General features: G+C 44.9%; 2 protein-coding genes across 2 annotated transcripts; one reads left to right on the forward strand and one right to left on the reverse strand.

Annotated features, from left to right (window-relative positions):
* Positions 1 to 289: 289 nt before the first annotated feature.
* Positions 290 to 17,478, reverse strand: LOC119841614 (olfactory receptor 11A1-like). The gene is made up of 3 exons (XM_038369171.1): positions 17,467 to 17,478; positions 849 to 1,232; positions 290 to 583 (listed from the first exon to the last, which is right to left on the reverse strand). The coding sequence occupies exons 1-3, from the start codon at positions 17,476 to 17,478 to the stop codon at positions 290 to 292; spliced, it is 690 nt and encodes a 229-aa protein (XP_038225099.1).
* Positions 17,479 to 21,922: 4,444 nt separating this feature from the next.
* LOC119841615 (olfactory receptor 10A7-like) lies at positions 21,923 to 22,861 on the forward strand. Its single transcript, XM_038369172.1, has one exon. It carries the CDS (start codon positions 21,923 to 21,925, stop codon positions 22,859 to 22,861), a length of 939 nt encoding a protein of 312 aa, XP_038225100.1.
* Positions 22,862 to 27,125: the final 4,264 nt, after the last annotated feature.

The raw sequence follows: 27,125 nt of genomic DNA on the forward strand, positions 1-27,125 counted from the left end.
GCTGGGCAGTGGGACCGGCAGGGGCTGGTAGAACCCCACTGTAGCCAAAAGAGAGCAGCAGGGGCAGAGGGAGACCAGAAGGCCAAAAGACTCCAACACAGAGCAATAGAGACCATCAGAGACTATTACAGTCCTACAGGGTCTGAAGAGCCCAGAGGATGATGATCAGGGAATAAGGATAATGCAGCCTGTTAGAATTCCCAGTAGTGGTGTCCCCAAGCCTCTCGCATGCAGTAGCAGCTATTGGGTGGGCCAAAGCTGGAGACCGGCCAGTGGCATAACCCCCCAATTAGACTATCCTGGCAACTCTCCCACAGGCCTTGCTCACCTCCTGGTTCCTCAGGCTGTAGACAAGGGGATTGAGGAGTGAGGTGAGCACTGTGTAGAGCAAGGAGAGCGCCTTGCTGGACTTCAGCCCCGTGCCGTCCCTGGGGAACATGTACACGGCCACCAGCATTCCATAGAACAGCGTCACCACAGTGAGGTGGGAGGAGCAGGTGGAGAAGGCTTTGCGCCTCCCCGAGGCGGAGGGGACCCTCAGCACAGCCCAGCCCAGCCCAGCTGATACAAACGTAAGAAGCGACTGTCAGGAGGAATGGGGAGGCTGGGATGAAGGAGGGGAAGAATGTGACCATCTAGACCACGGTGGTGTCGGTGCAGGAGAGATCCAGGAAGGGCTGGAAATCACAGAAGTAGTGGTCTATCTCACAGGGTCTGCAGAACCTCAAAGCTATAAGCGACAGCTACACAATCCCCATAAACAGGAACCTGCCCACCCAGGACCCAACCACCAGCTGCCCGCAGACCCTGCCGTCCGTTAGGGAAGGGTAGTGGAGCAGGCGTCACACAGCCAAATACCAGTCATAAGATATAGCTGCCAGCAGGAAGCACTCCACGGTGGCCAGGGCGCCAAAGAGATAGAGCTGCGCAAGGCAGCCACCCAGAGATATCATCACATTGCCTGTCTGGAGACCAGTGAGCATCACAGGGGAGATGTTGGAGGTGGAGACCATCTGCAGGCAGGAGAGGCTGGAGAGGAAGAAATACATAGGGGTCTGGAGATGGGGGTCCAGCACCACCAGGAGGAGGTTGGCAGCCATGGATATGATATAGACAGCTAGGAAGCCAGTAAAGAGCAGCAGCCTCAGTTCCTTGAGGTCCCCAAATCCCAGGAGCAGGATGTGGGAGATGGTGGTTAGGTTTCCACTGCCTGTGTCCTGCATAGGGAAGGTCTGGGGAAAAAAGAGTCAGCAGATAATTATGAGACAATGAGAAAACTATTCATAAAACCTGCAGCTATGTGTCTTTGTGGGAAGTAGTGCTGTCTAGTGATTATAGCTGTGAAGGAGATGAGTGCAGTCTAGTGGTTAGAGCAATGGAGGCCAGGAGTCAGGACTCCTGGATTGTATCTTAACTCTGAGAAAGGCCTGAGATCTAGTGGGTTAGAGAAGGGGGTCTTAGCATTAGGACTCCTGGGTTCCATCCTATGTCTGGAAGGTCAATGGGGTTTAATAAGGTAGAGCAAAAGTACTGGCCCTCCACCCCCATTGTGAATAAGAGGAAGTATCTTGAAGCTGTGCTTCATTTATTTCTCTTCTTTCAACAATGTGACATGGTCAAAACTCAGAATTTCCATTCTATGGGCAATCCTGACATTCTGAAATTGCCTTTCATCCCAGATCATAATGAAACAGCAACATTTCCAACAAAATTCTGACAAATTTCATTTCGGAGACAGTTAAAGAACCTTATCAAAATGTTGACGTGCTTTGTTGGGAGCACTTCCTTTTTACTTTATCATTTCTACTCGGTTCTATCTAGTCTATTAAACTTGAGATGATAGTTGAATCTATGTGCTTTGAAGTTACAGAAATAAAATACTGCACTTATTTGTCATAAAAAATGTGCCAAAATTGGTATGTTTCCATGAAACATTTACATTTTGTTGAATCAGCAAGCTGCGAGGAAAACTGGTCATTCACCAAATTGTGGAACGGAACAACTCTGTGAACCCTGAGGATGCGTGACACTGTGGATAATAACTGATGATAGGTAGCACTATGTCAAGGTAAAAGCATGGGACTGTGTGCCAGGATAGGCCTCTCCTATCAAAAGGCTCGATTTTGGCCTTTGCCTCTGACTTGCTGGTGACCTTGAGTATGTCCCTTAACCTCTCTGTGCCTCACTTTTGTTATTTATTAAGTACAAGACACAGCGATGAACTAAGTCCTTTCCCTGGACAGTTTACAATGTGAAGGGTCTTCACTGGGCATAGGGTCACACCCCAACAGGGGGAAATGTTTATCATAATTCGGGCAGGGAGGCTTCAGCAGTTAACATGGGGAAATTAATGTAAACACCATTGTCCCTTGGCCTGCACAGATAGCAGAGATCAATGATAAAAGTCAGAGATGTTTGTAGGGAATCCTGTTTATTTACAAAGAATGTGCAGAGGGCACTTTCCTCATTCAGCAATCCAAGTCTGCCTTTCCTGTGGGTCCTGTGTCCAAAAGTAGTTCTGTCTCTTGGTTTTATCCCAAGGCTATGCTAACCCCTGTGTCATAAATATAAAGGGAAGGGTAAACACCTTTAAATCCCTCCTGGCCAGAGGAAAAACTCTTTCACCTGTAAAGGGTTAAGAAGATAGGATAACCTCGCTGGCACCTGACCAAAATGACCAATGAGGAGACAAGACACTTTCAAAAGCTGGGGGGAGGGAGAAACAAAGCCTCTCTCTCTCTGTCTGGGTAATGCTTTTGCTGGGACCAGAGCAGGAATACAGGTCAGAACTCCTGTAAAGAGTTAGTAAGCAATCTAGTTAGATATGCATTAGATTCTGTTTTGTTTAAATGGCTGATAAGATAAATTGTGCTGAATGGAATGTGTATTCCTGTTTTTGTGTCTTTTTGTAACTTAAGGTTTTGCCTAGAGGGATATTTTGGGGGGAGACATTTCCAAGTGGGTACTTCCCCTGTTATTATTCTTAGACACTTTGATGGTGGCTGTGTTTAACTTAAGCTGGTAAGAATAAGCTTAGGGTGTCTTTCATGCAGGTCCCCACATCTGTACCCTAGAGTTCAGAGTGGGGAAGGAACCTTGACACCCTGCCTCTCTTGCTTTCTGCTTCTTTCTGCCTCTCATGCTCTTTCTGGAAATCAGGCCCTTTTAAAGTGTCTCCAATTGCCCCCCCCTAAAATCCTGGTAAATATTTATTTGACAAATAATAGTCCAGTAGGTTTTCTCCTATCACTGGCATCCATACTACTTTAAACACTATCCACGTGGCCACACTACAATCCCCAGCCATACTGCTCCCTGAAAGAGCCACACAGAGCAGAAAACTGGAAAAAAACCTCTCAACGATGTACAGCAAATGCAGCAACCACATTTACAAACAGAGTTGGTTAGATGCTCTTTGATCACAAAAATTCTTCAGCAAATGTTGTTGTTCTTCACTGAATAATTTATGCCAAGTATCAAGTGACTAGTAATTTTCAGAGGGTAGGCACTCAGCACTTTCTGAAAATCAAGCCCTTGTAAAATGTCTCCTGTTAGGCACTGAAAAAAGGAGGTTTACAAAATCATGAGTTAAGTCTGAAAATCTTGGCCTTATCCAACTGATATTTTTTGCATATACAGATAAGAACATAAGACCATACTGGGTCAGACCAAAGGTCCATCTAGTCCAGGATCCTGTCTTCTGACGGTGGCCAATGCCAGGTGCTTCAGAGGGAATGAACAGAAAGGCAATCATCAAGTGATCCATCCTGTCACCTATAGAGTGGTAAGGGGTCTGGTTTAAAATGTTTTAAAGCTCCTAAGTCCCATTTTCAAAAGCACCTTATTCACTTAGGAACCCCCAATGAAGGGACTTAGGCACTTTTGAACATTTTACCCTCTGTCTCACTATGCATTTTCAGTGCACCGTGGAAGCCTGAAGGGCGAAGGAAATGATTGTAGTTTCATATACCACAAATGTTACCTTTTTCCTGCACCAGGAATGTAGGATCATCATGAAGCAGATAGCAGCTGATGGGATCGTGTCAATTCATCTCTGTCTTCAGTTCATCAAGCCTTTTTTCAAGTGGTCCAGAGTTTGGTTGGAAGGAGACCAGCCACTGGCCAGAACCTGTGTCATTCTGGAAAAACAGCACTAGAAATGATAAGGAGTACTTGTGGCACCTTAGAGCTAACAAATTTATTTGAGCATAAGCTTTCGTGAGCTACAGCTCACTTCATCGGATCCGATGAAGTGAGCTGTAGCTCACGAAAGTTTATGCTCAAATAAATTTGTTAGTCTCTAAGGTGCCACAAGTACTCCTTTTCCTTTTGTGAATATAGACTAACACGGCTGCTAGTCTGAAACTAGAAATGATATTACCCTTTTCCTATTCTCTTTATAGGAGACACAAACCTCCCCTGAGTGATCTTGTGAAAATCTCTTCCAAAGGGAATCATTACAATATTGTGCATTTTTAGCATTTTTTTAAACTTAAGTACATGCCTTGGGGGACCAGCATTAAAAAAGAATCCTTTATATACATGTATTTTGTCCATTACTGAGCTTATTAATGAGAGCAAGTGGCCAGGACTTCATTTTACATCCATCAAAAAGATACATCCAGCAGTACAGCACCCCTGCTAACTACGGTTACTCCTACTATATTGCTATGAGCTGGGTGAAAACTTGTTACAGGTTGAGTGAAACCTCATTCAAACTGATGTGTCAATGGGCCCTTCATTTAAGATAGTTGTAAGAGACAAGAGGACAACAAGCTCTGCCCAGAAAGTAGCACCTTGTGGGCATTCAGGATTCTTCCGGGTATTGTGACCGGGCTTGTGAGAGAACACACAGAAAATGAGACCAGACAAGAACAGAGAGAGAGACAGAGGCAACAAAGCCAAGCAGTAGCCTGTGAGCACAGTGAAACCTTGGCAAAATCTGAAGAAAGCTTCTGGATCCGTTGGATAGAGAAGAATGAGGGGGGATTTGATAGCTGCTTTCAACTAACTGAAAGGGGGTTCCAAAGAGAATGGATCTAGACTGTTCTCAGTGGTAGCAGATGACAGAACGAGGAGTTATGGTCTCAGGTTGCAGTGGGGGAGATTTAGGTTGGATATTAGGAAAAACTTTTTCATTAGGAGGGTGGTGAAACAATGGAATGCGTTACCTAGGGAGGTGGTGGAATCTCCTTCCTTAGAAGTTTTTAAGGTCAGGCTTGACAAAGTCCTGGCTGGGATGATTTAGTTGGGGATTGGTCCTGTTTTGAGCAGGGGGTTGGACTAGATAACCTCTTGAGGTCCCTTCTGCCATAAATATAAAGGGAAGGCTAACCTCCTTTAAATCCCTCCTGGCCAGAGGAAAAATCCTTTCACTGGTAAAAGGTTAAGAAGCTAGGATAACCTTGCTGGCATCTGACCAAAATGACCAATGAGGAGACAAGATACTTTCAAAGCTGGAGGGAGGGAGAAACAAAGGGTCTGTCTGTGTGATGCTTTTGCCGGGGACAGAACAGGAATGGAGTCTTAGAACTTAGTAAGTAATCTAGCTAGATATACGTTAGATTATGATTTCTTTAAATGGCTGAGAAATTAGACTGTGCTGAATAGAATGAATATTCTTGTCTTTGTGTCTTTCTTGTAACTTAAGGTTTTGCCTAGAGGGATTCTCTATGTTTTGAATCTAATTACCCTGTAAGGTATTTACCATCCTGATTTTACAGAGGTGATTCTTTTTACCTTTTCTTATATTAAAATCTTCTTGTAAGAAATTGAATGCTTTTTTTCATTGTTCTTAAGATCCAAGAGTTTGGGTCTGTGGTCACCTATGCAAATTGGTGAGGATTTTTATCATGCCTTCCCCAGGCAGGTGGGTGCAAGGTTTTGGTGAGGATTTTGGGGGGAAAGACGTTTCCAAACAACGCTTTCTCAAAAATAAACCCAGACGTTTGGTGATGGCAGTGGAAGTCCAAGGGCAAAGGGTAAAATAGTTTGTACCTTAGGGAAGTTTTAACCTAAGTTGGTAAAAGTAAGCTTAGGAAGTTTTCATGCAGGTCCCCACATCTGTACCCTAGAGTTCAGAGTGGGGAAGGAACCTTAACATGGTGGCAGAGTGGTGGGATCAACTTGAAATCATTTTTGAGATTTTTTTGAACCAGAAACACAGATTTGAAAAGGAAATAGTTCTTTTTCCTTTGGGCTGCTGGAAAGCAGGTTAAACTGAAAACAGTTAGAAGTGTTTTTTTTCTCTGCTTTGGGGCCAGAGCAGAGACAAAAGGGAATTGTCTTTTGTGAGCTGGAGTTTTCTCTACCTAAAGGCAGGATAGTTAACCTCCTGCAGGGAAATTCACAAGTCTTCACAGACCTGAAGTTGTTGTTTTTTTTTTTCCCCTAAGAGTAACTAGAGGGGTTTTCTGCCTATGTGCCTGGAGCCAAAGGTGTTAGGGTTTTTTTTTATTATTTTTCTGTAAGCTGACAATCACTATCAGAGAATATAGGTATCATATTCAGCACAGCAAAATTTTACAAGCCAAATTTTGTGGGGTTTTTTTTGGTTTTCGGTCTAACTCTCGGGTGTAAAGTTAGTTAAAAACAGAGAGGTTAGGATGACAGACTCCACGGTTCAACAAAAGCTGGAATTAGCCAGATTTGAGGCTGAGGAAAAACAAAAGGAACATGAAAGACAGATAGAACTCCTGCGGAGAGAAAGGGAGGCAGCAAAAGAGGCAGAACAACACCAAGTGGCTGCCCACAGCAGAGCAATGGAGTCCATGGACAAAGAACTGGAGGAGAAGGAAAAAGAGAGGAAGCATGCACTGGAGATGGAGAAGGCAAAGGCTCAGCAGAATATACCAACAAACCCTAGCAATCCTTCTCCAGGTACCACTTCCCATCCCAGAAAGTTCCTTACCTACAAGGCAGGCGATGATACTGAGGCCTTCTTAGAAAACTTCAAAAGGGCCTGCCTTGGATACAGCATCTCTACAGACCAATACATGTTAGAGCTGAGGCCACAGCTCAGTGGATCCTTAGCTGAGGTGCCAGCTGAAATGCCTAAGGAACGCATGAACCAGTATGAACTGTTTAAAACCAAGGCGAGAGTCAGAATGGGGCTAACCCCCGAGCATTCCCGTTGGCAGTTCACAGCCCTAAGGTGGAAACCAGACGTGTCATTTACCTGACATGCCTACCACATTGTGAAACATTGGGATGCCTGGATATCAGGAGCAAGTGTTAAATCTCCAGAAGATTTGCACTTCCTAATGCAAATGGAGCAATTCTTAGAGGGTGTTCCTGAGGAAATAGAAAGGTACATCCTAGATGAGAAGCCCAAAACTGTAATCAAGGCAAGGGAGATTGGAGCCAAATGGGTGGAGGTGGTAGAAAAGAAAAAAACTGGTCACAGTTGGGGTGGATACCAGAAGAGACAACCTCAGACCACGTCCTACTACTGGGGGCTGCCCAAGGCCCCACCTACCCCCTAAGGAACCCTCCAGCCACCTTATCATCCAACCACACCGTTCTCCAGCAACTCACCTTGCCCCAGTGACCCATCAGCTGGACAATGTTTTAAATGCTGATTAGGGGGTGGGGCTTCTGACTAGAGGTCCTATAAAGGTAGCCAGCCAGTCAGCTAGCGGCACAGGAGCTAGCAAACAGAGCTGTAAACAGGGGAGTTTGAGTGGGAGTTTGAAAGGGGAGTTTGTATTGTGGTGCTTGTTTGGGGTTTGCTTTTGCTGGGGGGGGTGGTCTTTTTGGTGTGACTTGTGTTTCCCAGATTAACAAGATTTAGGTGGGAAGGTGATGACAGATACGGAGGCAGCTGTGGAAGTGACTCATGTGGTGGAAGACACATTGAGGATGACTGGATGTGGAAGCTGTGGTATGTACATGATCCTGGAGGGGGGAACTGGTAAGAGTTTTTTCTGCATGAAATGCCGTCTGATAGAGCTGATGGAGGAAAAGATCCGAGGTTTGGAGATGCAGGTGGAAAGTCTCATTGAGTTTAGGAAGGGGTTTGAGCAGATGATGGAGCAAAGATATGAGGTATCTGAAGGGAAAAGCTCAGACTCACGGATGGAAGCAGGGCTGGGGAATTCTGAGGGGAGACTGGGTGAGGAAAGTGGTCAGTGGAAGCATGTGACTAAAAGGACCAGGCAGAGGAAAAGACGGGCTAGTGAAGGAGAAATAGAGCTTAGGAACAGGTTTGTAGAGTTGGAAAATGAAGAAGGGGCTCGGCAGGTACTTGTTGAAGGTGGAAGGGTAAGGAAGAAGAGAAGAGAGGCTAGTTCTATAGGAAAAGCGGAAGAGTCAAGGGAGACTACACCAAATATGAGCCCCAGGAGGATACAGGATGGGTTGAAGAGGATTATAAGGGAAAATAGGAATGGAAAGAACTTGCAGCCAGAGGGAACAGGGGAGAGACTGGAGAATAGCACTGTCACCAGGAAAAGGCAGGTCTATGTGATAGGGGACTCTTTATTGAGAAGAATAGACAGGCCTGTAACTAGAGCTGATCCTGAGAATAGAAGGGTGTGCTGTCTTCCGGGTGCTAAGATACAGGATGTAGATCTGATGTTGAAAAGGATCCTAAAGGGAGCGGGAAAGAATCCCCTAGTTATCCTTCATGTGGGAACAAATGATACGGCTAAATTCTCGCTGGAAAGTATTAAGGGAGACTATGCTAGGCTGGGGAAGACGCTTAAGGAAATTGAGGCTCAGGTGATCTTTAGCGGGATCCTTCCTGTTCCTAGAGAAGGGCAACAAAGGTGTGACAAGATTATGACTGTCAACAGATGGCTTAGGCAGTGGTGCTATAAGGAGGGCTTTGGGATGTATGGCCACTGGGAGGCATTCACGGACAGAGGACAGATCTCTCGGGATGGACTTCGTCTGAGTTGGGAAGGAAATAGACTTCTAGGATCAAGGCTGGCACAACTGATAAAGAGAGCTTTAAACTAGGAATTAGGGGGAGATGGTTGGGAGATGTCCAGGTAATCTCCACGCCAGATTTTAGCATTGAGAGGGAAGAAGACGAAGTAAGAAAGGACACAGCCGTGGGTAGGAGAATGTATATAAGGAGCGAGGGCGGTGTGGATACTAGTCTAATAGGTTATACTGGCTGTAGAATGACTGTGCCTAATAGGGTACAAAATGTGAGCGAGGCCAAACAGTAAAAAGTAAGATGTTTGTACACCAATGCGAGGAGCCTAGGTAACAAAATGGAGGAACTAGAGCTACTAGTGCAGGAAGTGAAACCAGATATTATAGGGATAACAGAAACATGGTGGAATAGTAGTCATGACTGGACTACAGGTATTGAAGGGTATGTGCTGTTTAGGAAAGACAGAAACAAAGGTAAAGGTGGTGGAGTAGCATTGTATATCAGTGATGAGGTAGAATGTAAAGAAATAAGAAGCGATGCAATGGATAAGACAGAGTCCGTCTGGGCAAAAATTACATTGGGGAAGATAACTAGTAAAGCCTCTCCTACGATAGTGCTTGGGGTGTGCTATAGACCTCTGGGATCTAATTTGGATATGGATAGAGCCCTTTTTAATGTTTTTAATAAAGTAAATACTAATGGAAACTGCGTGATCATGGGAGACTTTAACTTCCCAGATATAGACTGGAGGACCAGTGCTAGTAATAATAATAGGGATCAGATTTTCCTAGATGCGATAGCTGATGGATTCCTTCATCAAGTAGTTGCATTTTAGATTTAATTTTGGTGAGCAGCAAGGACCTCATAGAAGAAATGGTTGTAGGGGACAATCTTGGCTCAAGTGATCATGAGCTAATTCAGTTCAAACTAAATGGAAGGATTAACAAAAATAAATCTGCAACTAGAGTTTTTGATTTCAAAAGGGCTGACTTTCAAAAATTAAGGAAATTAGTTAGGGAAGTGGATTGGACTGAAGAACTTATGGATCTAAAGGTAGAGGAGGCCTGGGATTACTTTAAATCAAAGCCGCAGAAGCTATCGGAAGCCTGTATCCCAAGAAAGGGGAAAAAAGTCATAGGAAGGAGTTGTAGACCAAGCTGGATGAGCAAGCATCTTAGAGCGGTGACTAAGAAGAAGCAGAAAGCATACAGGGAGTGGAAGATGAGAGGGATCAGGAAGGAAAGCTACCTAATTGAGGTCAGAACATGTAGGGATAAAGTGAGACGGGCTAAAAGTCGAGTGGAGTTGGACCTTGCAAAGGAAATTAAAACCAATAGTAAAAGGTTCTTTAGCCATATAAATAAGAAGAAAACTAAGAAAGAAGAAGTGGGGCCACTTAACACTGAGGATGGAGTGGAGGTTAAAGATAATCTAGGCATGGCCCAATATCTAAACAAATACTTTGCCTCAGTCTTTAATATGGCTAAAGAGGATCTTAGGGATAATGGTAGCATGACAAATGGGAATGAGGATATGGAGGTAGATATTACCATATCTGAGGTAGAAGCGAAACTGAAACAACTTAATGGGACTAAATCAGGGGGCCCAGATAATCTTCATCCAAGAATATTAAAGGAATTGGCACCTGAAATTGCAAGCCCATTAGCAAGAATTTTTAATGAATCTGTAAACTCAGGAGTAGTACCGAATGATTGGAGAATTGCTAATATAGTTCCTATTTTTAAGAGGAAAAAAAAAGTGATCCGGGTAACTACAGGCCAGTTAGTTGGACATCTGTAGTATGCAAGGTCCTGGAAAAAATTTTGAAGGAGAAATTAGTTAAGGACATTGAAGTCAATGGTAAATGGGACAAAATACAACATGGTTTTACAAAAAGTAGATCGTGCCAAACCAATCTAATCTCCTTTTTTGAAAAAGTAACAGATTTTTTAGATAAAGGAAATGCAGTGGATCTAATTCATCTAGATTTCAGTAAGGCATTTGATACCATGGCACATGGGGAATTATTAGTTAAATTGGAGAAGATGGGGATCAATATGAACATCAAAAGGTGGATAAGGAATTGGTTAAAGGGGAGACTGCAACGGGTCCTACTGAAAGGCGAACTGTCAGGTTGGAGGGAGGTGACCAGTGGAGTTCCTCAGGGATCGGTTTTGGAACCAATCTTATTTAATCTTTTTATTACTGACCTTGGCACAAAAAGTGGGAGTGTGCTAATAAAGTTTGCAGATGATACAAAGCTGGGAGGTATTGCCAATTCAGAGAAGGATCGGGATATTATACAGGAGTATAATACTGGATGACCTTGTAAACTGGAGTAATAGTAATAGGATGAAATTTAATAGTGAGAAGTGTAAGGTTATGCATTTAGGGATTAATAACAAGAATTTTAGTTATAAGTTGGGGGCGCATCAATTAGAAGTAACGGAAGAGGAGAAGGACCTTGGAGCATTGGTTGATCATAGGATGACTATGAGCTGCCAATGTGATATGGCTGTGAAAAAAGCTAATGCGGTTCTGGGATGCATCAGGAGAGGCATTTCCAGTAGGGATAAGGAGGTTTTAGTACCATTATACAAGGCACTGGTGAGACCTCCCCTAGAATACTGTGTGCAGTTCTGGTCTCTCATATTTAAAAAGGATGAATTCAAACAGGAGCAGGTACAGAGAAGGGCTACTAGTATGATCCAAGGAATGGAAAACTTGTCTTATGAAAAGAGACTTAAGGAGCTTGGCTTGTTTAGCTTAACTAAAAGAAGGTTGAGGGGAGATATGATTGCTCTCTATAAATATATCAGAGGGATAAATACAGGAGAGGGAGAGGAATTATTTCAGCTCAGCACCAATGTGGACACAAGAACAAATGGGTATAAACTGGCCACCAGGAAGTTTAGACTTGAAATTAGATGAAGGTTTCTAACCATCAGAGGAGTGAAGTTTTGGAATAGCCTTCCAAGGGAAGCAGTGGGGGCAAAAGATCTATCTGGTTTTAAGGTTCTACTTGATAAGTTTATGGAGGAGATGGTATGATGGGATAATGGGATTTTGGTAAGTAATTGATCTTTAAATATTCAGGGTAAATAGGACTAATCCCCTGAGATGGGCTATTAGATGGATGGGATCTGAGTTACCCAGGAAAGAATTTTCTGTAGTATCCGACTGGTGAATCTTGCCCATATGCTCAGGATTTAGCTGATCGCCGTATTTGGGGTCGGGAAGGAATTTTCCTGCAGGGCAGATTGGAGAGGCCCTGGAGGTTTTTCGCCTTCCTCAGTAGCATGGGGCATGGTTGACTTGAGGGAGGCTTCTCTGCTCCTTGAAGTCTTTAAACCATGATTTAAGGACTTCAATAGCTCAGACATAGGTGAGGTTTTTCGTAGGAGTGTGTGGGTGAAATTCTGTGGCCTGCGCTGTGCAGGAGGTCGGACTAGATGATCAGAATGGTCCCTTCTGACCTTAGTATCTATGAATCTATAAATGTAATGAGCCGGGGCATGTGAAGGCCAACTGCCCCAAGAACCCCAACAGATTACAGTTCATTGCACTGGAATCACACCAGAGGTCCTCAGGCCCAGATATCTCCCAGATACCCTTGGAGCGGAGGGAAATTATGAGTGTGGCGGGAAGAAGGTCACCGCATGGAGGGACACCGGAGCACAGGTGTCGGCTATCCATGCTTCCTTAGTGGACCCCAATTTAATCAACCCAAAGATCTAAGTGATGATTCAGTCCTTCAGGTCCAACTCTTTCGATTTGCCTACACCAAGTTGCCTGTCCAGTACAAGGGCTGGTCAGGAATGTGGACTTTTGCAGTTTATGATGATTTATCCCATCCCCAGGCTGTTGGGGGAAGACTTGGCCAATCATGTGAAATCAGCCAAGAGGGTGGGAATGGTCACCCGCAGCCAGACTAAATCAGCCATCACGCCTAGCGCTGTTCTGGAAACTTCTACCAGTACCCGGTCAGAGGTGATGGACCCGGATCCCAGGCCAATGTCTGCAACAGCAGAGGTAGATCCAGTCCCAGAGACCCAGACAGAGCCAGTCCCAGAACCGGAACTGGAGGAACAACCAGCATCAGACCCATTGCCAGCACTGAATCCAGTACTTGAAACTCAAATCCCAGAGGGTCCCACCGAACCTGAACCGGCAGCAGCCGCTAACCCTGCCCAAGAGGCTCAGCCGCAACCTGAACCTCAACATAGTGCACCAGCGGAGAGCGGTTCACAGTCAACGGAAACAGCCCCATCCCCTACATCGCTTCCAGAGGGACCAAGCATAGATCCACAACCCAATGAGGAACTGATGTCTCCAGCATCAAGGGAACAGTTCCAGGCTGAACAGGAAGTAAATGAAAGCCTCCAGAGAGCTTGGATGGCTGCACGGAGCAACCCACCACCTCTCAGCTCTTCTAATCGATCCAGGATTGTTGTAGAAAGAGGAATTTTATACAAGGAAACTCTTTCGGGTGGACACCAGGATGACTGGCATCCTCAGACAGTTGGTAGTTCCAACTAAGTACCAGGTCAAGCTCTTGAGCTTAGCCCATGATCATCCTACTGGCCATGCTGGGGTGAACAGGACCAAAGACCAGTTGGGGAGGCCATTCCACTGGGAGGGAATGGGCAAGGATGTTTCTACTTATGTCTGATCTTGTGAGGTATGCCAGAAAGTGGGAACACCCCAAGACCATGTCAAAGCCCCTCTCCAGCCACTCCCCATTATTGAAGTTCCATTTCAGCGAGTAGCTGTGGATATTCTGGGTCCTTTTCTGAAAAAGACACCCAGAGGAAAGCAGTACATCCTGACTTTCATGGATTTTGTCACCCGTTGGCTGGAAGCAGTAGCTCTAAGCAACACCAGGGCTAAAAGTGTGTGCCAGGCACTAGCAGACATTTTTGCCAGGGTAGGTTGGCCCTCTGACATCCTCACAGATGGCAGGAACTATGGAAAGCCTTTGGGAAGCTCATGGGGTAAATCACTTTGTTGCCACTCCTTACCACCATCAAACAAATGGCATGGTTGAGAAGTTTAATGGACTTTGGGGGCCATGATATGTATATTCGTAAATGAGCACTCCAATGATTGGGACCTAGTGTTGCAGGAGTTGCTCTTTGCCTACAGAGCTGTACCACATCCCAGTTTAGGGTTTTCACCATTTGAACTTGTATATGGCCTTGAGGTTAAGGGGCCATTACAGTTGGTGAAGCAAGAATGGGAGGGATTTACACCTTCTCCAGGAACTAACATTCTGGACTTTGTAACCAACCTACAAAACACCCTCTGAACCTCTTTAGCTCTTGCTAAAGGAAACCTACAGGATGCTCAAAAAGAGCAAATGTGCTAACAACATGTGCGATGGGTGGAGCCCCCCTTTGGGGGGGCTAGCCCCTGGCTCTTCCCCTTCTGCCTATGGCCAGAGCTCCGAGACCCCCTGCCCCCTGACGGCTGGAGCCACAAGCACTTCCCCTCCCCTATCCAGGCTGGCCGAAGCTCTGAGCACCGCTCTCCCAAAAGGAGCTCTCGGCTGGCAGAAGCCATGCCGTGCCTCCTCTCCAGGGACCCAACCCTCCCAGGCGAAAAGCCAAAGCATCTGTTAGAAGATGCTTTTGATATGCCCCATGGAGGTTCCGGGGTGGCTGAAGAGGTGGTATGTGCCTCCTCAGCCGCCCCGGAACCTGCATGGGGCATAATAAAACAAACTTTGCCACCAAACCCACGAACTGGGGTCCGGTGCGCGTGGCCGCAGCAGCGTCATGGGTGGCAGAGCCTTCCCTGGCCTACTATACCCGCCGCCCATGGCTGACAGTCTAAGCAACCCACTACAGTGCTCACTCAATGATGACGCAGTAGTAAGTGAGGCTTGGGGCACAGAACCACAAAGATATTTAGGCACTTAAACCCTGGCTTTCAGCACTTAAGGCCCAGTTTTAAGCTCCACCGTGATCCACAAAATCCCTGCTTGGCTGCTGCCTCACCCTGTAGGCGCCTAAGTGTTCAGGGTAAAAGTTCCCCCGGTGTCTGAGCAGTTTATACCCCAGTTCCACAAAGTACTTGAGGACATGCTTAACTTTAAGCACAAGAGAATTCCCAGAGTTCCATGGGACAACAAACATCCTTAAAAACTAGGCATATATTTGGATATCTTGCTGAAGTGGGGCTGTAAAGAACAGGCCAAAGAAAGCAAATTCACTGATGTGAGGTAGAGTAAGGCCTGGATTAAATCCAGCCATAGGGCCACCAACTCAGCAAAGTGCTTATGATACCACTGGCTCAATGGTCTGCTAATGTTGTCCCCACAGCAGATTCCAATACTCTCTAGTAGTAGGTAACCTCCGTAGCTCTGTGGGTCCATGAGCAACCTTCCAGCCTAAGGGCTGCTCCCTGGATCCTGCCTTAATTCAGTCCTAGTTACAGAACCATATACAATAGAACTGTTGTGGGACCTTTTCCTGAGCAAGGACTCAACAAGAGAAGTGCTGCATTCTTCATATCTTGGAGTCTTGGAATCTAAATTAGTTAGACAACCCAATCCCTCAGGATCTTTTGAAAATCCCAGCCTATCCAAAGAACCGGTGTCTTTCTGAATGACGCATTCAAATTCAACCATAATTTGCTGAGCTAGATGCAGGAAACACTGGGTGGATTCTCTGCCATGTGTTATGCGGGAGTTCAGACCAGATGACCACAATGGTCCCTCCTGCCTTTAAAATCTATTAATCTATGATTTTGCAGATCATTGTTCACAGGACAATAGAACAGACTGCCTCGGGAAGTTGTGGAAGCTTCTTCACTGGAGGTTTTCAAAAGGAAGCTGGATAGCCATCAGTCTTGGATGGTTTAGATACAACAAATCCTGCATCTTGGAAGGGGGTTGTGGTCCTTCTAACCCTATGGTTCCATGATTGGCTCCAATGGTACAATTCACATGATAAAGGTAAGGATGAAGAAAGTACTAGGGTCCTAAGTTACAACACAAGGATATTGTGCTAAAGGTCTGATTCTACCAAAAGTTGGACCCTATAGGTGATGTGTCTTTGCAAGCCAAATTTTGCAAAATACCAACTAACTTTGGGTGCCTCAATTTAACGTCAGCCAATCTGGGCTTTCTCCCCAAAATTGCTGCGTGCCCACAACCCCAACAGAAATCCATGCAACCTCCAAGTGCTCAGCACATCGGAAAACCGATGCCTCCATTCTCACAAACCAGGTTCCAAAAAATGGAGGAACCCCAAATTAGTGGACAGGCTGCACAAGTTTGGCCATCAGGTTTGAATTATTTTTGGAACTTCTGAGAAGCTTCAGCTCCCATTGGCTTTAGTATGATCTGGGGTGGGGGGCGGGGTCAGCAATGCTGGAATTTAGGCCCAAAGCCAGAAACCACTTTTGGAAATAATCGCCTAAGATTTTAGTTGTTCCTGCTTTTTTCATAGATTAATAGATTTGATGGCCAGAAAAACCCATTAGATCAGCTAGCCTGACCACTTGAATAGCAAAGGACAGATAATTTCACCCGCTTACCCCTGTACTGATCCCAGTAACTTATGTTATCCCAATGGCATTTTGGGATGTATAAGTAGGGGCATTGTCAGCAGATTGAGGGACATGATCGTTCCCTTCTATTCGACATTGGTGAGGCCTCATCTGGAGTACTGTGTCCAGTTTTGGGCCCCACGCTACAAGAAGCATGTGGAAAAATTGGAAAGAGTCCCGCAGAGGGCAACAAAAATGGTTAGGGGGCTGGGTCACATGATTTATGAGGAGAGGCTGAGGAAACTGGGATTGTTTAATCTGCGGAAGAAAAGAATGAGGGGGGATTTAATAGCTGCTTTCAACTACCTGAAAGGGGGTTCCAAAGAGGATGGATCTAGACTGTTCTCAGTGGTAGCAGATGACAGAATGAGGAGTAATGGTCTCAAGTTGCAGTGTGGGAGGTTTAGGTTGGATATTAGAAAAACCTTTTTCACTAGGAGGGTGGTGAAGCACTGGAATGGGTTACTTAGGGAGGTGATGGAATCTCCTTCCTTTGAGGTTTTTAAGGTCAGGCTTGACAAAGCCCTGGCTGGGATGATTTAGTTGGGGATTGGTCCTGCTTTGAGCGGGGGTTGGACTAGATGACCTCCTGAGGTCCCTTCCAACCCTGATATTCTATGATTCTATGTTTGACTAAAGCATCTTCCAGAAAGGCAGCCAGTCTGGATCGGAAGATTTTAAAAGACTGAGAACTCACTGTTTCCCAAGTGCTGGCACTCACAGCCCATGGGAACTTGACCACTTGGATACAAAAGTCTTGCATGAATCACGCTGTTTTCAAACTATTTAATGTGGTCCTTTGTGGGTGACAAGTTGGCCCAGTGCAGAACTCCAGATTACATTAATCCAGCAAAGACTCAACACAAGTTTTGTTCGCCCATTCCTGAGAGGTGCTGAGCACACATAGCTCCTGCTGGCTTCCCAAACCAGGGCTCATCTCCAAATTCATTCTGTGTAACTGACCTGGGCCCAATTCTGCACTCTATGGGCCTGATTCTGCAACCCTTACATGAGTAAATGTGACTCACTCTAGTGACCATGCTGGCTTTGCTATGAGCACTTGCATGAGTAACTACTAGCTGTGTGAGTAAGGGCTTCAGGAGGATGCCACTTTTGCAAGCAAAATTCAATGGACGACCCAGTGGATTGAAGAAGACCCTTAGGGCTAGGTCAACACTGCAGGTGGACATGAGCCCCCCAGTCTGAGCACACAGACTTGCACTAGCCACAGTTAACCTAAAACTAGCAGTGTAGACATTGCGTCTCAAACACAGCTGACCCCCTGCGTCTCTGCAATGTCCACACTGCTAGATTTAATGCCCTAGCTGGAACCAAGCTAGCTCCATCTACAATATAGATATTCCCTTAAGGACCCAATCCTGCAGCCCTTATTCTTTTGGACAATCAATGATATTTGCTGAGGGGGGCAGGAGAATTTTGGGAATAACTGCTAGGGGAAGAGTTACTCACTTGAGTGCTGAAATATTAGCTGGTTATGTTAAGCTTCACAGATCCTCACTATTCACACTGGTGTTCAAGGTGGACAATGCCCTGGGGAGGCTGCAGTTGTTTGTGGAGATCAGTGAGATCACCCAGAGGGCCTCGTATCCCCAGACATGTTCTTTGCTCATACTTATAGCTGCCTGATGAGCCACGGAAGAAATAGCCCTTTGTTCTCAAGGCAGGTGAGAGACTTCCTTGATTTTTATTAGAGAACTAATAATGATATTGTCTCACGTTGTTCTTAAAGCCATGTATTGAGAGCTACGTGGGGTGCACGGTGCTTTACAATGGAAGTAAAGACTTGGTCTTTGCTCCTAAGATCTTACTGACTCAGCTGATCATGGCAGGTCAACATGCTAGGGGAGATAAGAGGCAATGGATGGATGGAGTGGGACAGAATGCACACAACTGGACAATGAGTGTTGCTTGGCTAGTAGCACAGGCATCCTAGTTTCTTTCTTTCTTTCTTTCTTGACTGGAAGTATTATTGGAGGGATTCTAGGCGTTGTTCCAAAGACTGAAATGAAGGAGGAGAGAGATGTTTGTGCAGAAGTGGTTCAGGGAAGGCAGCTCATGGATTTGGGTACCATTTCCAGTGAAGTGTAATGGGAATGGGGTGCCCAAACTGTCAGGCAGCTTTGAAAATCGCAGCCTGGGAGAAGGTGCAAAGGTACTAATGAGAGAAGGGAATAAAGGGGGCTTGGAAAGAAGTGGAATTAATGGGATAGGGATCTGAAGAGGGGTGTGTGGTGTGGCCGTGTAGACCTGGGTCCATCCAGGAGTTGGAAGAAAGGAATAGGAGAGATTGACAGGCTGGGAATATTTTCTATGTTTTCCCATAAAGCTAGTGTGTGTGTTAGCTGGTAAAAGACCTGGTGTATCTGGGAGGGGTTGCAAAGGAAAAGGGTGAGGGAGATACAGACCTCTTCCTATCTTTACCCATTGATACTGAACTTTTCTTTTCTTGTCCACCTGTTGCATCCTGCTTGTAAGTTCTCTGGGGCAGGTGCTATCTCTTTACTACATGTGGCTGAAACATCCAGCACAATAGGGAACTGGTTGGTGATTGAGGCCTCTATATGCTACAGTGCTAGCGCAATTACTTCTTGTGCTGTGAATAACCAAGAAGGGGGCCAGGACCTTTGGTAAACGTATGTATTGTAACCCACTCTTCCTTGGGAATGTTTTTGATCTGGCTCCAAATAAACGCACAGAAAATGCTACATATTGCTGACACGGCTTGTTTAATTTGAAATGGAGGATGGCTCTATGTGCAGACTGTTATAAAGTTGATAGCAGAGCAGGTGAAATCTTTGAATTTCTATTCCACATGAAATTCTACGTTTTGAAACTTTCATTCATCCAGAACTGGAAGAAAAACTCATATTTCTGAAATTTCCCATGAAACTAACATGCCAAAAATCCCCTCAGTTTGGAAATATTGAAACAACCTTACCAAAACTTTGTATTTCAATCAGGTCGATATGTTTCATTTTTTAAAGTTTGAAGCCCTTTATTTTGACTTTATCATTTCAATATTATATTATATTATATATTAAACATTTTGATGATTTTCAGTCAAAATACAACAACGTTGGTACATTCTCTTTTTTTATTTAATTGAATCATCCTTTTTTGATGGAAAATTGTTATGTTGGAAAACTTTCACCCAGCTCTAGTCAACAGACTAGAGAGATTCCAGAGACTGCTGTGGTCATGATATATATAAACATCAATAACCTGGGAAAGGTGAAAAGGAGGCATGGGAAGCTAAAGATACAGTATTAGGAATTAGGGTTAAATTGTTAGTAACAGTAGCCAAAAGTATTGCAGTATCCCTATTATTAGCTGCCATGTTTTGGATAATTACTGTAAAACTATTTAAAAGGATGAAAATTATCATATTTGTTTGGTTTTTATTTTCAATACAAAAAATTAGGAGAAAAAGCATGAAAAAGAAAATTCCCTAAGACATAATGACTATCTATTTATCTAGTTAATCATTAATCATTAAATTAAACAAATGGGAAAACTCTGTATATGATTGCTGTAATTGTTAATCTATTGCTATCAATTCAATAAAAGCTTGGGTTTTTTATTCATTTCTTTTATATATATATAAAGGTAATATTTTCCATTGTTGATATTTGCCAAAGTTTTTAGTGGTAAATAAAGTTATTATCATTGTGAGGGACATGGAAGATGTCTATATTTTATGAATATTCTTCATTCATTTATTTTTTTGCTTGTATGGGTATTGATTGCTATATTGTTACAAAGAAGTTAACTCTCACACAAGTGGACAGCAGGCAGGCAGGAAGAAAGGTATAATTTTCAGATTGCACCATTCACCAATACTTATCAGAACAATTTAGGTATCAATTCCTTTGATGTTTACCTGTGACTGAGTCCGAACCTCCAGCTTGATATCAGGGTGGGGGGAGAGATTCAAGTGGGAAAACTGAATCAAACAACTTTGCAGTCGATGAAAACTAGAGCCTTGGAGCTTGGCAGAGACAGATGCAGGAAGAAGGGGAAAGCAGACTGAATCCCAGTCCTAGAAGCATGGGTGTTTGGATAAACTTTAAGTAAGACAGGTACATGTAGGCCTTCTGTTGTTTAATTGTTATGCTTTGATTCCTGCTGTTGAGATTAAACAATACTTGGTTTTGAAAAGGCTGTTTTGTGGTCCCTGGATTCACCACTAGTCCCAGATCCCAAAGGGAAGCCTTGCAGGGTAGCCAAATCCAGCTGGGCATGTGGAGCAAACACAGTTGGTAACCAATGGGATGTACCCTTGTCTGAGAGTGGGAGAACTGTAGGATTCCACCCCAGAGAGGTGAAGGCAAGAGGCCTGTCACCAGAACAGGTTGCACTCAGGGAGACGTTGAGAGAGGTCAGAGGTGCTGCTAGCCCTGAACTGTGACAATCATTATTAACTGGTCATTTGTTTCATGATGATTTCCATCAGTCAAAGCATCTAACTGAAGCTATAACCCTGCTTCTGAAATGATTCATGCAGTTGTTCCCTTATACCTATGCAGAGTAACATTCTTATTAGTAGTAGTTACCATGTTTATTATGCTACTCCCTAGGGGCCAACCAAGAATGGGCCCCATAGGGCCAGGTACTGGATAAACATAGAATAAAAGAAAATCTCTGTTCCAAAGAACTTTTAATCTAAATAGAGAAGTCAGCTAAAACATAGGGGAAAGGGAGAAAACATTGATTTCAGTTCTCTACACATGGGCTACAGGTTAGTCCACATGAATCTGATTATAAAATCCGGGCATGAAGAATGGAGTGTGAATACATTCCGTGTGAAATATTTATGATTTTTCAGCATTAGACTCAAGAAAATCATGATCCAAGTGAATGGGATTTTTGTTTCAAGTAATCTTGATCACACAGGTCAACATTCTTATACATGTTGAGTTAATACCTCACTGCTTGAATATATGAGACTGGAATTTTCAAGTGCATAAAGGAATGAGGTGATCAAATCTCATTGAAATTAAGAAGCATAAATCTCTTAGGTTCCTTTGAAAATCCTAGCCTGAGAGAAAGGGTAACAGAACCTCTTGTGAAAGCTGTGGCACTTATTGGTGACTAAGGTATTATTGACCAGAGAGGTAGAATCTGATGCATAGTCCTTTATTTCCTGTTCATTCAAGCCCTCGCGTAATGAGTGCAATTCAGAATAAATACTTTGGCCAGCTCTAGTTATGAGTCGAGTTGAGGGAGAAAAGTGATTCTGTTTCATGAAAGATTTCAATATTTTGAAATTGGGTTTCATTCCAAATGAAAACCACCTCTTCTGACATTTTCTGTGGAAGGGAACGGAACCCCATTTTCAGAGCTGTGTGGCTGCTAGAGCCACAGACCTTTGAAGAAAGGCATGTTAATAGAAGACTTGTAGATGGTGGATACACCATGTAATACCTGTTTCTGCTTGTCTTCCAGTTGAACACTTATGAAGAAATGATGAACTTGAATCAAACGGTGGTGACTGAGTTTCTTCTGTTGGGATTTTCTACCTCTCCAGAGAGGGAGGTTTTACTCTTTGTGGCACTGTTAGCCATTTATCTGGTCACTGTGGTGGGAAACCTTCTCATTATCCTTGTAACTTTGGTGAATCCCACCCTTCACACCTCCATGTACTTTTTCCTCTCTAATTTGTCTGCCTTAGAGGTCGGTTACACCTCGGTCACTGTCCCCAAAATGCTGGTGAGCCTCATCTCGGGGGACAAACGCATCTCCTTTGCTGGCTGTGCCATGCAAATGTGCTTCTTCCTTTGCTTCGGGAGCACAGAGTCTTCCTTTCTGGCCATCATGGCGTATGACCGCTATGTGGCAATATGCAACCCCCTGTGTTATCCCATGATTATGAACAAGAAGGTGTGTGTCCTGCTGGCAGCCACTTCCTGGACAATCGGCATCCCGGCCCAGATAGTGCAGACCGGTTTGGTGTTCACCTTACCCTTCTGTAGCTCCAAAGAGATCAACCATTTCTTCTGTGACCCGGCCCCTCTGCTGTTGCTGGCCTGTGTTGATACCTCTATGAATGAAACCTTGATTTACATCATGGTCACTTTCTTTGGAATGGTGCCCTTTGCCCTGATCCTGTTGTCCTACATCCGGATCATTGCCACCATCCTCATGATGCCATCAGCTGAGGGCAAGAGGAAAACCTTCTCCACCTGTTCCTCCCACCTCATCGTTGTGGCTTTATTCTATGGTTCTGGCATCCTCCTTTATTTACAACCCAGGTCCAGTGAATTTCCAGACAGCGGTAAACTTCTCTCCCTGTTTTACACTGTTTTGCCTGCCATGTTGAACCCTTTTATCTACAGCCTAAGGAACAGGGATATCCAAACAGCACTGAAGAGAAATATGTGGCACAAAATGGTTCCTCGCTAGCACTGAGTGGGAAACAGATTACCCAGCCTGTTCTTCCTCAGGATGAATCTAAGGCCTACTAACATTTTTCACAAAGAACAAGAGCAAGACCCACCCACCCCAGAATAGCCTGATCATTAGAGCCATGGGCAGTGGGTATAATAGGCCAGGGGAGGCTAATCCTACCCTAACCCAGTCTGTGGCCCCACCCACACTCTTCCTCAAGTCCCTGCCCTCTCCCCTAAAGCCAGCGGGGACTCAGGTCTGGGTTTCCTGCTTCAAAACAGGGAGAGCAGGGATTCAAACTAAGCTCACCCATGTCCCCTGAAGCACCAAGCTATAGCCTCCAGCTCTGTAGAGATTTAAATATGGAATTATTTATACAAAGTGGAACAGCTCCCACCAGCACAACTGGTAGACTGACCCCACACTCCCGAGGTTAGCATCCTAATCCCAGATGACTCTTGGAGTGGGCTCTTTTCTTTAGTTCAGATCCCATTCTAGACCAATGAAACATTCATCAAAACCAAAACTTTCCCTCCAGAATTTCCATTTCAACAAATTGAAATTTTCCACTGGAAAAAAAACTTTCATTGAAAATTTCCCAGTGACCTCTAATCCTCAGAGAACGTGACTTGTCTAATAAGCACACTGCTGGGGGCACAAGTGGCAGAAGTGCGTATTGGTTTTGGCCGCCTTAGTGACTGAATTGAGACTCCTTGGACATGATTTATGAGGTGGGCTGGGCTCTCCCAGTGACCTCTGCTGCTGTTGTGAGCACTCAACGCTTGTGAAAATGACGCTGCAGGCCTAGCAAGTTGGTGGCTGCCCACAAAAGTCCTGATGGAAGTGACTTTCCAAATATTGCTTCAGAAATCTGTAGCAGAACCAGGATTAGAAGCCAATTTTCCTTGGCCTGAGGCAACTAGACCATCCCTTCTCTTCCCTTAGGCCTGTGCCCCATTGGCTACACACTTTCCAGCTTCTGCAATGAACAAGTGTGGGGTGTAGAGCTGCCTGGAAAACAGAATTTCCTTCCTGTGGGTGTTGGAACAAATTTTCATCCCAAGTTGACAGCCCAGGGACAAAAAGTGAAACCTTAAAAATTGTTCACAGGCTCATGGGGCCGCTTGACTTTCTGGGCTGCCCAGGGAGATGGGAAGCTGCCTGTCTAGTGAGCTAGCTGCAAAGTGTTGGTTGCTCAAGGAGTTGAGGTGATGGCTGCCCAGGGAGTCAGCTGCTCAGGGCATTGGGGAATGTTTACCCAGCAAGTGGGCTACAGTGGAGCAGGCTGCCTGGGACCTGTGCAGCCCTGGTTGGCTGTCAGCTGGCCTTCCAATTGCTAGGCTGGCTGAATGGTGGGCAGGTTAGCTGGTCTACTTCCTGGTCTGGTTACATCGAAAGCTGCGACAGAATCCACCTGTTCCCACGAAGCACGTCAGATCTGTTGAATCAGCAACACGGGGCTGTTGGGAATTTTTCAGCCAGCTCTAGCAAGGTCTCCTCATCCCTATCCACTACAGATCTCCATTCCAGTCACTGTCCATTCTGGGTTCCTCTGGACCAGATCGCCACATGCAGTAAATCAGTGCGGTTCCATTCATCTGGGAAATGGAGTGGCTGATACTTGTTGCTCTTCTGGGACAGAGTTCTGAGATCTTGCTTGCTAATAAGGCATGTGGAGTGCACAGATTTCCTAACAGCAGTCATTCAGAGGAGTGAGAATAGGCTCCTGGCTCGCAATCCAATGCACCTTCCCCTGGGCCAAAGAATAATCTGGTGAAGGAAAGGACATTGATGGTCATTGGTTTTATTTTCTGGATACAGTTCTGTGTGTCTGCTTCAGAACAATGCATGAAGATCAGTGTGGCCTACGACAGTAGTCCCCAAACTTTTCAGGGTCATGCCTCCCCTTACCCCTGTTTGCATCCCTCCCCCAGGAGCCAGGGCCATGGCTCCTGGCTGGGGGGAGCATGGACAGGGGTAATGGGACTGAGGCTGGAACTGCAATTGGGGGAAGGTCTGGGGCCAGAGCCAGGGATGGGGAAGGGGTTGGGGATGGCGCTGGATTGGAGCCGTGGCTGGGACATGGTGAGGGCTGGCAACTGGGGTCATGGCTGGAGGGGGGGCTATGGTTGGGGTCCAAGGCAGGAGGCGGGGCTGGAGCAGAGTTGGGGGTGGAGTGGGTCTGGGTGCTGCTCCCTCCCCGCCCCCTATGGGGGCCTGGGCCCCACCACGACCCGCGAACATTCCTTCATACATGCCCCACAGTTTGGGTACCACTGGCCTAGGAGCATGGTTGGAAGTTGATATTTTCAAAGGGTTGAGCGTAGTTTACTCTCCTAGCTTCCTCTGACAAACCCCAGATGGAATGTTAAGGACAAAAAGGAGTACTTGTGGCACCTTCATTTGTTAGTCTCTAAGGTGCCACAAGTACTCCTTTTCTTTTTGCGAATACAGACTAACACGGCTACTACTCTGAAACCTGTTAAGGACAGTAAGTGACAAATGTTGAATGCAATTGGTTGAGCTAGTATAAATGATTATTTTACATGGCTTAGAACTCAGCCAAATCAAGACACACTTTTATGGCCACCTCTAAGTTGTAGACCACCTCAACTTTCAATTTCCTACTTGAATCCTTTGAAGTATTAGAGCTGTTCAAATGTCAGTCCCAAGTAATTGTCAAAGGCAGCAAATTTCCACCCATTTGTCATGATCCTGCTTCTTGGAAACAGCTGAAAAATGGAGCCAAGGCAGAGGCCAAGTAGGAGAATTTTGGCAAATGACTAAGCAATTGCAAACAGGAGTTGGAGTGGGAAGTGTTAAACAGCCTACTACCAGTGTTGCTATTGCCAGACCTATAATGCAGCGAAAGTCACATAATTTAAACATACATCAATAAATAAAATAATGTAAACTCAGATGACTCATTGAACTTTATGTAGGTTTCAGAGTAGCAGCCGTGTTAGTCTGTATCCGCAAAAAGAAAAGGAGTACTTGTGGCACCTTAGAGACTAACAAATTTATTTGAGCATAAGCTTTTGTGAGCATCCGATGAAGTGAGCTGTAGCTCATGAAAGCTTATGCTCAAATAAATTTGTTAGTCTCTAAGGTGCCACAAGTACTCCTTTTTTTTTTTGCGGATACAGACTAACACGGCTGCTACTCTGAAACCTGTTAATGGATTTCTGACCCATAATGAGTATTGGGTTGTTAAGCTGGGGAAACATCAGGGATTGGGTCCCAAAGGAATCAGAGACACACTTCATCCTGTCTTCTGCAATAAATCCGAGATCCAACAGAGAAGATAGCTTCAGTTCCTTAGAGGGGTTTGCGACAGATCAGAGTGCTACTAAAGCTCCATTCACCATGATTGTCTCCTCCCAGTTACAGGGGGCTTGCCTGTCTGAGGTCTGGATTATTCAGTTACCTTTTTTGTGGATTAATTAGGAGATAGAAGATTTCATATATTTATTCTTGCATCTGTGACTCAGACATGAGGGAGGGATACGCTGCACTTTATGTGCAATGGGCACATTGATTGCAGGTGAGTTTCATTCTGTTTTACATCTGTTCCACCTGTTGTTTTCCTTTTGAAGAGTTAGTACCTGATTTTGTGGGGTTTGATGCCATATGTACACATTAAACCCACCTCAGAGTGCATGTATTGGGATCCAGCAGCATTTTCCACTCCCTCTGCACTAGTGTAAGTGATGATAGTATGTTCACGACAGGGGAAAAACAGACCAGAAATGCGCCATGGGTCAGATTTTTAAAGGTATTTAGGCATCTAGTAGGATTTTCAAAACATCTAGGCACCTAAAACCCATTGAGAGTCAGACACCTGGATGCATTTGAAAATCTCATTAGGCACCTAATTCCTTTTAAAAATCTGGCCCTAATTGAATAATGTCAGTGTTTGGAACCAAGAAACTTTGAAACATAAATCAGATCATCCAGCGATATGGCGGAAAATTTGCACATGAGGGAAGAATAAAGGGTCAGATCCTCAGCTGAGGTAAATCAGCCATAGCAGTCAATGGTTCAGATCCCTGGCAGGTGTGAATCAGCCACAGCTCCACTGGAATCAGTGGGACCAGATCCCCAGCTGGTATAGTTAATAGGACTATTCACATCAGCTGAGGATGATGTTCCAGTGGGTAGAGAGGGGGACTTAGACTTGAATTTAGATAAGTGAGTGCCAAACCTGAGCCACCTCAAAGCGTTTTTTTCGTGTATTCTGAGCACCCCTGTTTCTAGGTGAAGCCAGGAGGGCTCATGA

Source organism: Dermochelys coriacea, chromosome 13 (assembly GCF_009764565.3).
Source record: "Dermochelys coriacea isolate rDerCor1 chromosome 13, rDerCor1.pri.v4, whole genome shotgun sequence".
Taxonomy (NCBI): domain Eukaryota; kingdom Metazoa; phylum Chordata; order Testudines; family Dermochelyidae; genus Dermochelys; species Dermochelys coriacea.

What these genes read in the sequence shown, in the direction of transcription:
- LOC119841615 (XM_038369172.1), top strand. Translation starts at nt 21,923, where the DNA reads ATGATGAACTTGAATCAAACGGTGGTGACTGAGTTTCTTCTGTTGGGA.
- LOC119841614 (XM_038369171.1), bottom strand. An exon ending in CTTATGACTGGTATTTGGCT is followed by an intron (nt 584 to 848) that starts GTGTGACGCCTG and finishes TCCTCCTGACAG; the next exon opens with TCGCTTCTTACGTTTGTATC.